The sequence below is a fragment of the Oncorhynchus keta genome, chromosome 28 (assembly GCF_023373465.1).
Source record: "Oncorhynchus keta strain PuntledgeMale-10-30-2019 chromosome 28, Oket_V2, whole genome shotgun sequence".
NCBI classification, from domain to species: Eukaryota; Metazoa; Chordata; class Actinopteri; order Salmoniformes; family Salmonidae; genus Oncorhynchus; species Oncorhynchus keta.
This window is the reverse complement of record NC_068448.1, coordinates 69,233,758-69,247,816: the sequence shown is the minus strand read 5'-3', so window position 1 is coordinate 69,247,816 and position 14,059 is coordinate 69,233,758. Positions and strand designations below refer to the sequence as shown.

General features: G+C 43.0%; 1 protein-coding gene across 6 annotated transcripts in view; it reads left to right on the top strand.

Moving 5' to 3' along the window:
* Nucleotides 1–14,059, top strand: part of dpp6a (dipeptidyl-peptidase 6a) — a 352,637-nt gene that overhangs the window by 304,992 nt on the left and 33,586 nt on the right. For all 6 annotated transcript variants that reach the window (XM_052483753.1, XM_052483752.1, XM_052483756.1 and 3 more), the window contains 5 exons: nucleotides 1,912–2,006; nucleotides 2,417–2,491; nucleotides 3,816–3,868; nucleotides 4,365–4,446; nucleotides 7,684–7,804. In XM_052483753.1, the coding sequence (XP_052339713.1) occupies nucleotides 1,912–2,006; nucleotides 2,417–2,491; nucleotides 3,816–3,868; nucleotides 4,365–4,446; nucleotides 7,684–7,804 (426 nt within the window). The remainder of the gene's footprint in view (nucleotides 1–1,911; nucleotides 2,007–2,416; nucleotides 2,492–3,815; nucleotides 3,869–4,364; nucleotides 4,447–7,683; nucleotides 7,805–14,059) is intronic.

The window sequence follows — 14,059 nt, the reverse complement described above, 5'->3', positions numbered from 1 at the left end:
ACATTCCTCTATAGCCCCAACACATTCCTCTATAGCCCCAACGCATTCCTCTATAGCCCCAACACATTCCTCTATAGCCCCAGTGCATTCCTCTATAGCCCCAACACATTCCTCTATAGCCCCAACGTATCCCTCTATAGCCCCAGTGCATTCCTCTATAACCCCAACACATTCCTCTATAGCCCCAACACATTCCTCTATAGCCCCAGTGCATTCCTCTATAGCCCCAACGCATTCCTCTATAGCCCCAACACATTCCTCTATAGCCCCAACACATTCCTCTATAGCCCCAGCACATTCCTCTATAGCTCCAACACATTCCTCTATAGCCCCAGTGCATTCCTCTATAGCCCCAACACATTCCTCTATAGCCCCAGTGCATTCCTCTATAGCCCCAACACATTCCTCTATAGCCCCAACGTATTCCTCTATAGCCCCAGTGCATTCCTCTATAGCCCCAACACATTCCTCTATAGCCCCAACACATTCCTCTATAGCCCCAGTGCATTCCTCTATAGCCCCAACGCATTCCTCTATAGCCCCAACACATTCCTCTATAGCCCCAACACATTCCTCTATAGCTCCAACACATTCCTCTACAGCCCCAACACATTCCTCTATAGCCCCAACACATTCCTCTATAGCCCCAGTGCATTCCTCTATAGCCCCAGTGCATTCCTCTATAGCCCCAACACATTCCTCTATAGCCCCAGCACATTCCTCTATAGCCCCAGTGCATTCCTCTATAGCCCCAACGCATTCCTCTATAGCCCCAACACATTCCTCTATAGCCCCAGTACATTCCTCTATAGCCCCAGCGCATTCCTCTATAGCCCCAACACATTCCTCTATAGCCCCAGTGCATTCCTCTATAGCCCCAGCACATTCCTCTATAGCCCCAACGCATTCCTCTATAGCCCCAGCACATTCCTCTATAGCCCCAGTGCATTCCTCCCACTGTAAATTCCATATTTAACACAAATGTAGAGAATCCCACTTCTGACACTAATGTAGAGAATCCCACTTCTGACAGAAATGTAGAGAATCTCACTTCTGACAGAAATGTAGAGAATCTCACTTCTGACAGAAATGTAGAGAATCTCACTTCTGACACCAATGTAGGAAATCCCACTTCTGACACAAATGTAGACAATCCCACTTCTGACACCAATGTAGAGAATCATCTGACATCAATGTAGGGAATCCCACTTCTGACACCAATTTAGAGAATCCCACTTCTGACACCAATTTAGAGAATCCCACTTCTGACACCAATTTAGAGAATCCCACTTCTGACACCAATGTAGAGAATCCCACTTCTGACACCAATTCAGAGAATCCCACTTCTGACACCAATTTAGAGAATCCCACTTCTGACACCAATTCAGAGAATCCCACTTCTGACACCAATTTAGAGAATCCCACTTCTGACACCAATTTAGAGAATCCCACTTCTGACACCAATTCAGAGAATCCCACTTCTGACACCAATTTAGAGAATCCCACTTCTGACACCAATGTAGAGAATCCCACTTCTGACACCAATTCAGAGAATCCCACTTCTGACACCAATTTAGAGAATCCCACTTCTGACACCAATTTAGAGAATCCCACTTCTGACACCAATTCAGAGAATCCCACTTCTGACACCAATTTAGAGAATCCCACTTCTGACACCAATGTAGAGAGCTCAGGGACCAGCTGTCAGTGTATGGATCCAAGATACACTGCAAATGCACCAACTGGCCACTCTGCATCCAAACACTTTGCTCTCTGATATTAAGTGTCCAAATTACAGACGATTGCAAGGATATTGCACATAGGACTATTATCAGACATTATGAAAAGTTTGATAGCCTTTGTGAAGTAATATTTCTTGCTCTGTGTCTTTGCTCTATCTCTGTTCAACAGGTAATGAGCTACTGTATCGCACACGTGAGGGGGATGTTGTCAGGCTCAACATGGAGACGTATGAGAGGACGGTACTGGTGCACAACAAAAAGTTTGTGAGTCTCTACAACTATCTCTTTTTTTCCGTAGTGTTATTTATTAAATGTTTTATTATTAGACATTTCCAGCATATCACAGCACCCAAAGTGTAGTGAAACAATCCATCATTACCACATCATTTGATCAGGGGTCAGTGTTGAAACGGCCACGTTGACGACACACAACATTATGTCTCTCTGAAATCAGAAAGAGCCTCAAGAAGATTAATGCCTCTCCCGCCCATGCCCTGCACTGAGCAATCCGTCAAACGCAGTCATTCTAGGATTACCTTAATGAAAAACACTACGCATGGTTAAATGTAATCTTTTTGTATTATTTCTCTCTCTCCCTCTCTCCTCTCTCTCTCTCTCTCTCTCTCTCTCTCTCTCTCTCTCTCTCTCTCTCTCTCTCTCTCTGTGCTTTTCAGGAAATGTACAAAGCCAGCAAGTATGAAGTGTCTCCTGACATGAAGCATGTGCTGCTCGCCTACAACGTGGCACCGGTGAGCTCTTTCATTTGTTTGGTGTTTTTGGAATTAGCGGAATGACAGGCAAATATGTCATCGGTCTTTGAAGGGAAATGTGGCGAGACGGTGGGGGAGAAAAAGTAATCATGGTGTCCGGGTAGAGGCATGTCGTACCCCACTGCCTCTCAGCCACCGTAGAGAGAAACCAGCTTAGTGGAACTGTACTCTTCAGAGAGTGGCCAAAACACAAACAAACCTCACAACACAGCCGGGACAGAGGGATAAGGAGGAAAATGGAGGGGTGCAGGGCATGGGGAAAACAAAGGGAGGCAATTGGGCAAGCAGGAGAGTAGAGAGTGAGAGAATAGGAGGAAAGGGAATGAGATGGGAGGTTTTTCTGCTACAACGGTTACTGCATTATGTAATGGCTCAGGTAGCTAACTACTGCAATGTGAGATCCATGACACAGTCTGAAAAATAATTAGTATGTCAGGGAATAGAAGCCCATTGAGACAACAGGGAGGCCCTGGTGGATGGAGTGTGTGTGCGTGTGTGTGTGTGTTAGACAGTGAATTTGTTATTTCATAATCGTCCTCCAGAGCCCTGGTAGATGACGGCTCCGTCCCCCAGCTGTCATTGCACAGGCACACACACACACACACACACACACACACACACACACACACACACACACACACACACACACACACACACACACACACACACACACACACACATACATCATGCTGCTGCTTGCCCTTCACAGAGAATTTCTCTCTCTCTCTCCCCCAACTCTTCTCATTTTCCAATTAAGAACATTCAAAACAAAAGTAAAAAGATATTAGACAACGATAGGACAAAGTAACAGTAACAGACGAGCGTAACAAAAAAATAAAAATAATTATAATTATATATACAAACATACAATAAGAAAATAATAATAATAATGAGACATTGGATCACCTGCCGTAGGCTACATATTATACATTACGTGTGAAACATTATGTGAGGATTATATAGCGATTCAATCAATGAGATGTGGGGGGAGATTCTCCATATAGTCAATAAAATGTTGCCAAATTCTGTAAAATGTCTTTAACTTATTCCTCAAGCAGTAACTGATTTTCTCCAAAGGGATACAACTATTAACTTCCGATAGCCACATTGCAACTGGCAGGGAGGAATCCAATTTCCATTTCAAGCGGTTCAGAATTTACTGAACGTGACTAATTACTGAGTAGAATACAATGTAATCTCCCATCATATGTACTTCCATTCTGATGGTAATTACTAAAACATGTTTTTAATGGCCAAGTCAATCACTCTTCTTTATGACAGTCTCCAACCCTTCTTCTTCCAGGTGTACCAGCACTCCTTCACTGCCTTCTACATCATCTGCAGCCTGGAGACTCCGTAAGTGGCTGAAACCAACCAATGCTTCCCCTCCCCTCCTGTCTCCTGTCCGAAGCCTAGTCAGTCATGTCTCTGCACTGCCACCCGCTGGAGACAAGGAGAACTGCAAGCCAGGGGCCTTGATGACCTCATCCATCCTCACCTCCAGACAAAGACACAGGGCCTGTGACACCTCTAATTCTCTGCCCTACAGCTCACAGCACTTCTAAAGGCACAAAAAGTGTCTGTGGTATATAAAGCACCTGTATTTCTAGCTGTTCTTGAACATTTTGGACTGGGATGTATAACACTGGTACTTCTGGGCAGGAGCAGCGAAGGCTACTTGTGCAGTGGAGTGTTTTTTTTAGGCTTTGTTTTGTTGATGATCAACTAAGAGTATTTTTTTAAGAAGGTGCTCTGTCATTTACTGAGGGGCAGTTCAATGTGTGTGTCGGTGTGTAGTATGGATGTGTGTGTGTATGTGTGTTCAAATTGTTGTCTCGCCTCTCTGCTGCAGGGAGACATGGAACCTGAATCCTCCAGAGGTACGGAATGCCCAACTGCAGTACGCAGGCTGGGGACCCAGGGGCCAGCAGCTGGTAAGAACTACAACTCCCGGCAGCACCCTCTGTCTTATCCGTACTCCATACCCCTATGTCACTGCTATTTGACAGAATCGTGTGTGTGTGTCCGTGTCTGGTTCTCAATGGATAGTACAATATGAATGGACTTTATCTCCATATTAGCTATTACTAGGGTTGCAAGCCCATTGTAATTTACCATAGTTACCAGAATCTTCAGTATTTTGGTAAATAACAGAAAATATATGGCAATCTATTGTAAAATTGGTAATATATACTTGAATAACTTAAAAAATATATATCTATATTCCATTCTGTATTCATTTTCTATATTGGTGTCCATATTGTCAATGGGTTTATTGTAGATAAACTATATGGTTCCAGAGAAAACAGCCTAATTAATAAAGAAAAAGCATCTAATCAACAAATGCATCATTTTTTATTCACTCTGCAAATCTTTGAACTATCAAATGTTTTCACAACTGACATGTTAAATACATATGAAGAATATTTAATTCAGAAACCCTCATATTAAACACTGGTATTCACTAAGTTGATGGTTTATATTTAAGATAATGTTGTATAGCTTTGTCATTCTGTTTCATTTGAAAGTCATCTTATTTAATTATTATTTTATATATGATGTGGCAAGGCCACACAGAAGCCACACGCCTGTGATAATCTGAAGTACCCAAAAGGGCCACTAGATGTCTTGAGATACAATCCTTGAAAGATACCAAAATTCTGGTAGTTTATTGGTAAACTTAGAAAGTTTCCGGTAATATACCGTCCCTTTGCAACCCTAGCTGTGACCTTTCCTATAGCTATTTATGTTAAACTATCACAAGCTACCAGGCAGTCTAGCCTTAGAAAGAACATTAATAAGCATTAGTCTACTAGTACTCAGAGCAGACTATCCTCTGGCACAATGCAATTAATTACCTGTAATCTCCCCAGTGGATTAATTGGCAAAGTCAATTGATTGATATCACACAGTCTCTCCTATCATTACTCATTAAACAGCCCTGATTCCAACAGTCACTTTCGTTTAAAGGAGCTTTTCTCCCAGCAACAGATTCTTGCCGTTTGGGCTATGATACTTGTTGTCAACAATAAAATGATTAGGTGGGAGAGGAAGGTGTCTGCCAATGTGAGTTCACATATACTTGCATGCATGCACACACACTCACACACATCCACACACACTAACATCAGTCCATCTGTTGTCACATTTCTCAAGCCAGCTGACAGCTTAGTCCTACACTGGCCTCTTGATCTGCTCTTTAAACACACACACACATGTGCACACACACACACACGCACAGCTGTCTTTTCCCATGTTGAAAGCGGTGGAATTAGGTTAAATACACAGTGTCCTTTGATGCACCAGAGGGGAGGACGGGCAGCTGTGTCTGAGTCTGTGTCTGTGGATGAACACTGTTCATTTAACTCCATCTTTAGCAGTAACTTTAATCATGTTTACATACTGCTTTACTAATTTCATACTAATTTATACTGTATTCTATTGTACTGTATTTTAGTCAATTGCTCATCCTAATATTTATATATTTCTTAATTCCATTCTTTTACTTTTAGATGTGTGTATATTGCTGTGAATTATATATATTACTGCACTGTTGGAGCTAGGAACACAAGTATTTCGCTACACCTGCAATAACATCTACTAAATATGTGTATGTGAACAATAACATTTGATTTGATTTAATAAGTGGTCCTCATTAAAGGTGTTTTTCTCCTCTTCTTTTAAATCGGAGACGGATCCTTCACTGAGACGCTGAGCTTTGCTTGCTCTCTCTATCTTCCTCTCCCTCCCTTTCTCTCTAGAGGGTCTGACATGGTACATCTTTCTCTCCTGCTGTTGTCAGCCTGCCCACAATATGACCTCACATCTCCCCAGACTCTGTGTGTGAATAGCATATAGGAGGTAGCTTGGTTAGTACCTCCTTCAGAAGTGGGCCAAGCTCACTGTGTGACTCTCTGCACTGGCCTAGATCCAGTTGTTAAACTGGGCCTCAGTCAGTCTGCATCGAGGAGAACTCAAACACACCGGGGTCCCCCCTGGCCTACCTTGCCACACGAGCAACAGAAGTTTTAATTAGGAAGGATGGAGCTGACCATGAACTGCCCAGCAGGTAGTCAACACTTCTCCCAACAGTGGACAGAGAGGACGGCAATGCTGTACACCATTAAAGGATTAATCTGCAATTAGGATTTATATTGATATACAATATTGGTGTCCACTGTGTTGAGGAAGGGATTCATTATTCATTACGTTCTCTCTGTATTCTCGTTCACCTTTGTTTTCCCACACACAACCTTTAGTCTTTTGTTTTCTCACACAACCTTTAGTCTTTTGTTTTCTCACACACAACCTTTAGTATTTTGTTTTCTCACACACAACCTTTAGTATTTTGTTTTCTCACACACAACCTTTAGTATTTTGTTTTCTCACACACAACCTTTAGTCTTTTGTTTTCTCACACACAACCTTTAGTCTTTTGTTTTCTCACACACAACCTTTAGTCTTTTGTTTTCTCACACACAACCTTTAGTCTTTTGTTTTCTCACACACAACCTTTAGTCTTTTGTTTTCTCACACACAACCTTTAGTCTTTTGTTTTCTCACACACAACCTTTAGTCTTTTGTTTTCTCACACACAACCTTTAGTCTTTTGTTTTCTCACACACAACCTTTAGTCTTTTGTTTTCTCACACACAACCTTTAGTCTTTTGTTTTCTCACGCACAACCTTTAGTCTTTTGTTTTCTCACACACAACCTTTAGTCTTTTGTTTTCTCACACACAACCTTTAGTCTTTTGCATACAAAACTCTCGGTTTCCCTCGCTCTCTCTCCTGTTGTCTCTCTTTCTCTCCCTCTCTCTCCTGCTTTCTCCCTCTTTCTCTCTCCTGTTCCAGAGTTATCCATCAATACTTAGACCTACAGTACTACGGAGATGTAAACAAGCTGGCAGTAGCAGAATCAGAGCCGACCAGTCAGCCAACACTACTGCTAAATGTTTTACAATTCAAGTTGTGCAGTGAATAGGAAAGTATCTACACTATGGATAGAAACTTTTTATCTCATATTGGCTCTATATTTCTCATGGTTAAAGCATCCTTCTGTCAACCTACAGGTCAACAAGTTTAGTAATGCAGAGGTTACATCTTCCTGTATCATAGGTTATTTATTCCACATCCTTCCTTTCTTTATTTCTTTCTTTCTTTCCCCTTAGATTTTTATTTTTGAGAACAACATCTACTACCGTTCGACGGTGGAGAGCCGATCGATCCGTCTGGTTTCCACCGGCAAGGAGGGGGTCATCTTCAATGGGCTCAGCGATTGGCTGTACGAAGGTGAGATTGGCTGATGTGAATACTGTCTTATTGGTGTTCTGGGTGGTGATGTCTATCCCATTGCATTGTCGACCCCAAAGAATGTGGCACTTGAATAAAAATTATGGAGTTATTATTTAGGCTAGTCAGAGGTGCAGTGAACAAGTGATTTAGAATCATACCAAAATGCCGTTAAAAACAGGAAACCTGCCAATTTGCTCCAATTTCCCAGAGTTTTCACCACTGCTGTTCTACATGAGTGAATTAGCATTAATTAGCATTAATTCAGCAGAATTAATATTCACCGTCTGTTCTCTACTCTGATACAGATGTCAGGTTTTCTCAACGTTGTTTTGTCTGTTTTGACTCGACTGATCAAAGCTCACCTGAGTCCACCTCAGTGCCTCCGCCTCGTCCCCTGAGGACCAGCCTGCCTCTCAACTCTTCTTCTGTTCCTCGTGTTTTATTCTCTCTTTTCTTCTCTTTTAATAACACGGAGAAAGAGAGAGATGGAGAACTGTCAGGAAGGGATAGAAATTGCTGTCTTTTATTTAGGGCCTCGTGTAGTGCTCAATGGGTGGACTGGCACTTGGGTCTCTACTAACTAGGTCTCTTGTGACTAGGGTTGCAAAATCTGTGGGACTTTCAATAAATTCCCTGGTTTTCCAGAAATCCTGGTTTGAGGATTCCAGATTTCTTGCTTATTCCCTTCTGATTTTGGGAATCCCAGGTAATTGAAAGTTCCCTACTTGTGACAGACTGTGACAGTCTCTAGTCTCTTGAGCAAGCAAGATTCCAAGATTTTACAATGACAAATATAAATGTGTGTGCGGCGTGCATTTAAAAAGTGTCTGCATATAAGTGTGTGTGCCTGCGAGGTTGCTTGCACTAAATATTGCTTCTACACTCAAACTTTGTGTTAATGTGTGTAGTCTGTGTATGTAGTATGTGTGTTACAGTGTGTTTGTAGTATGTGTGTGTTACAGTGTGTATGTAGTATGTGTGTGTGTCACAATGTGTATGTGACACACACTTTTATTCCTTGTCCCCAACGCTCTAGGCGACCAGTTTTGATAGCCTTTAGCCGCACCCTCATCCTACTCCTCCTCTGTTCCTCGGGTGATGTGGAGGTAAACCCAGGCCCTGCATGTCCCCAGGCACCCTCATTTGTTGACTTCTGTGATCGAAAATGCCTTGGTTTCGTATATGTCAACATCAGAAGACTCCTCCCTAAGTTTGTTTTACTCACTGCTTTAGCACAGTCTGCCAACTCTGATGTCCCTACAGTGTCTGAATCCTAGCTTAGGAAGGCCACCAAAAATTCATAGATTTCCATACCCAACTATAACACTTTCCGTCAAGATAGAACTGCCAAAGGGGGAGGAGTTGCAATCTACTGCAGAGATAGCCTGCAAAGTTCTGTCATACTTTCCAGGTCTATGCCCAAACAGTTCGAACTTCTAATTTTAAAAATTAATCTCTCCAGAAATAAGTCTTTCACTGTTGCAGCCTGCTACCGACCCCCCTCAGCTCCCATGCAGAACTAAGAACAGATATAGCCCTTGGTTCACTCCAGACCTGACTGCCCTCGACCAGCACAAAAACATCCTGTGGCGGACTGCAATAGCATCGAATAGTCCCCGCGATATGCAACTGTTCAGGGAAGTCAGGAACCAATACACGCAGTCAGTCAGGAAAGAAGAGACCAGCTTTTTCAAGCAGAAATTTGCATCATGTAGCTCTAACTCCAGAAAGTTCCGGGACACTGTAAAGTCCATGGAGAACAAGAGCACCTCCTCCCAGCTGCCCACTGCACTGAGGCTAGGTAACACGGTCACCACCGATAAATCTGTGATAATCGAAAACTTCAACAAGCATTTCTCAACGGCTGGCCATGCCTTCCTCCTGGCTACTCCAACCTCGGCCAACAGCTCCGCACCCCCCTTAGCTACCTGCCCACGCCTCCCCAGCTTCTCCTTTACCCAAATCCAGATAGCAGATGTTCTGAAAGAGCTGCAAAACCTGGACCCATACAAATCAGCTGGGCTTGACAATCTGGACCCTCTATTTCTGAAACTGTCCGCCACCATTGTCGCAACCCCTATTACCAGCCTGTTCAACCTCTCCTTCATATCATCTGAGATCCCCAAGGATTGGAAAGCTGCCACGGTCTTCCTCCTCTTCAAAGGGGGAGACACCCTGGACCCAAACTGTTACAGACCTATATCCATCCTGCCCTGCCTATCTAAGGTCTTCGAAAGCCAAGTCAACAAACAGATAACTGACCATCTCGAATCCCACCGTACCTTCTCCGCTGTGCAATCCGGTTTCCGAGCCGTTTACGGGCCGTTTATCGATAAAAGACAGTACTGTGCAGCCGTCTTCATCGACCTGGCCAAGGCTTTCGACTCTGTCAATCACCATATTCTTATTGGCAGACTCAGTAGCCTCGGTTTTTCTAATGACTGCCTTGCCTGGTTCACCAACTACTTTGCAGACAGAGTTCAGTCTGTCAAATCGGAGGGCATGTTGTCCGGTCCTATGGCAGTCTCTATGGGGGTACCACAGGGTTCAATTCTCGGGCCGACTCTTTTCTCTGTATATATCAATGATGTTGCTCTTGCTGCGGGCGATTCCCTGATCCACCTCTACGCAGACGACACCATTCTGTATACTTCTGGCCCTTCCTTGGACACTGTGCTATCTAACCTCCAAACGTGCTTCAATGCCATACAACACTCCTTCCGTGGCCTCCAACTGCTCTTAAACGCTAGTAAAACCAAATGCATGCTTTTCAACCGTTCGCTGCCTGCACCTGCATGCCTGACTAGCATCACCACCTTGGATGGTTCCGACCTAGAATATGTGGCCATCTATAAGTACCTAGGTGTCTGGCTAGACTGCAAACTCTCCTTCCAGACTCATATCAAACATCTCCCATCCAAAATCAAATCTAGAGTCGGCTTTCTATTTCGCAACAAAGCCTCCTTCACTCACGCCGCAAAACTTACCCTAGTAAAACTGACTACCCTACCGATCCTCGACTTCGGCGATGTCATCTACAAAATAGCTCCCAATACTCTACTCAGCAAACCCGATGCAGTTTATCACAGTGCCATCCGTTTTGTTACTAAAGCACCTTGTACCACTCACCACTGCGACCTGTGTGCTCTAGTCGGCTGGCCTTTCTACATGTTCGTCGCCAGACCCACTGGCTCCAAGTCATCTACAACTCTATGCTAGGTAAAGCTCCGCCTTATCTCAGTTCACTGGTCACGATGGCAACACCCACCCGTAGCATGCGCTCCAGCAGTATCTCACTGATCATCCCTAAAGCCAAAACCTCGACTGGAACGAATTGCTAAAATCTCTGAAGTTGGAGACTTTTATCTCGCTCACCAACTTTAAACATCTGCTATCTGAGCAGCTAACCGATCGCTGCAGCTGTACATAGGTAAATTGGGTGGGATATATACCGATGTACTACCTCATCCCCACACTGTTTTTATTTTATTTACTTTTCTGCTCTTTTGCACATCAGTATCTCTACCTGCACATGTTCATCTGATCATTTATCACTCCAGTGTTAATCTGCTAAATTGTAATTATTCACTCCTATGGCCTATTTATTGCCTACCTCCTCATGCCTTTTGCACACAATGTATATAGATTCTTTTTTTTCTCTACTATGTTATTGACTTGTTTATTGTTTACTCCATGTGTAACTCTGTGTTGTTGTCTGTTCACACTGCTATGCTTTATCTTGGCCAGGTCGCAGTTGCAAATGAGAACTTGTTCTCAACTAGCCTACCTGGTTAAATAAAGGTGAAATAAAATAAATAAATAAATGTAGTCTGTGTGTGTGACAGTGTGTATGTAGTCTGTGTGTGTTACAGTGTGTATGTAGTAGGTTTGTGTCACAGTGTGTATGTAGTAGGTGTGTGTCACAGTGTGTATGTAGTCTGTGTGTGTCACAATTTGTATGTAGTCTGTGTGTGTTACAGTGTGTATGTAGTAGGTGTGTGTCAGTGTATATGTAGTCTGTGTGTAATCTGTGTATGTGTTTACTGTTGACTCATGACCCACTCCTACCCCCAGATTAGTTTGAATGAGATTTTAAGATACAGAGGAGCACTCCCAACAGCTATATTAGTCTAACTCCATTTAAACCCTGAAATAAACTTGTGAAGCGCTGAAGGCCTGGCAATTTACACTAATCATTTATGAAGGAAGATTAATCTTTCAACGAGACGGGAGGGAATTTAGCCTGAGCTTGACCTGCCTCACAATGTAGACCTGCTTCACATATCATGTCACTCAATGCAGATCTCTGACAGACTGTATTCATTCTGCAATAACACATCAAATGTGTGTGTGTTTAGTGGTGACATAACCCGCGAAGGGGAGAGAAAGCCCTTCCCAGGTTGTGTAACATCTGTTTAGATCTGGACCAGACGGCTGCAGGATCAGTGACAGTGTCAGACACAGAGAGGAAAGCTCTCCCTGGAGGAAAGCTCTCCCTGGAGGAAAACTCCACGCTTGCATTCTAGATGAGATTATCATTGTGTGTGCCCCGTGTCTGTGTTTATACCTACAGTTGAAGTCGGAAGTTTACATACACCTTAGCCAAATACATTTAAACTCTGTTTTTCACAATTCCTGAAATGTAATCCCAGTAAAAATTCCCTGTTTTAGGTCCGTTAGGATCACCACTTTATTTTAAGAATGTGAAATGTCAGAATAATAGTAGAAAAAATTATTTATTTCAGCTTTTATTTATTTCATCACATTCCCAATGGGTCAGAAGTTTACATACACTCAATTAGTATTCGGTAGCATGGCCTTTAAATTGTTTAACTTGGGTCAAAAGTTTCTGGTAGCCTTCCACAAGATTCCCACAATAAGTTGGGTGAATTTTGGCCCATTCCTCCTGACAGAGCTGGTGTAACTGAGTCAGGTTTTGTAGGTCTTCTTGCTCGCACACGCTTTTTCAGTTCTGCACACAAATGTTCTATAGGATTGAGGTGAGGGCTTTGAGATGGCCACTCCAATAGCTTGACTTTGTTGTCCTTAAGCCATTTTGCCACAACTTTGGAAGTATGATTGGGGTCATTGTCCATTTGGAAGACCCATTTGCGACCAAGCTTTAACTTCCTGACTGATGTCTTGAGATGTTGCTTCAATATATCCACATAATTTTCCAGCCACATGATGACATCTATTTTGTGAAGTGCACCAGTCCCTCCTGCAGCAAAGCACTCCAATTACATGATGCTGCCACACCCGTGCATCACGGTTGGGATGGTGTCCTTCGGCTTGCAAGCCTCCCCCTTTTATCTCCAAACATAAAGTTGGTAATTATGGCCAAACAGTTCTTTTTTTGTTTCATCAGACCAGAGGACATTTCTCCCAAAAATATGTTCTTTGTCCCCATGTGCAGTTGCAACTGCAGTCTTGTTTTTTTTATGGCGGTTTTGGAGCATTGGCTTCTTCCTTGCTGAGCGGCCTTTCAGGCTATGTCGATATAGGACTCGTTTTACTGTGGATACAGATACTTTTGTACCTCTTTCCTCCAGCATCTTCACAAGGTTCTTTGCTGTTGTTCTGGAATTGATTTGCACTTTTCGCACCAAAGTACATTCATCTCTAGGAGACAGAACGCATCTCCTTCCTGAGCAGTATGACGACTGCGTGGTCCCATGGTGTTTATACTTGCATACTATTGTTTGTTCAGATGAATGTGGTACCTTCAGGCATTTGGAAATGACTCCCAAGGATGAACCAGAATTGTGGAGGTTTACAAAAAAGATTCTGAGGTCTTGGCTGATTTCTTTTGATTTCCCCATGATGTCAAGCACTGAGTTTGAAGGCAGGCCTTGAAATACATCCACAGGTACACCTCCAATTGACTCAAATTATGTCAATAAGCCTATCAGAAGCTTACAAAGCCATAACATAATTTCCTGGAATTTTCCAAGCTTCCACCGAAGTCGGTCCCTCTCCTTGTTCGGGCGGTGTTCGGCGGTCGACGTCACCGACCTTCTAGCCGTCATTGATCAATTTTTCACTGGTTTTGTCTTGTCTTCCTTCACACTTGGTTCCAATCCCATCAATTACATGTTGTGTATTTAACCCTCTGTTTCCCCTCATGTTTTGTTGGAGATTGTTTTATTGTATGTTTGTGCTAGTCATGTGTCGGTGAGCGACGGGTTTTGTACCCACTTATGTTATTTTTTGTATATTTAGATTTTTGGAGTTGTGTGAGCACTTATTAAA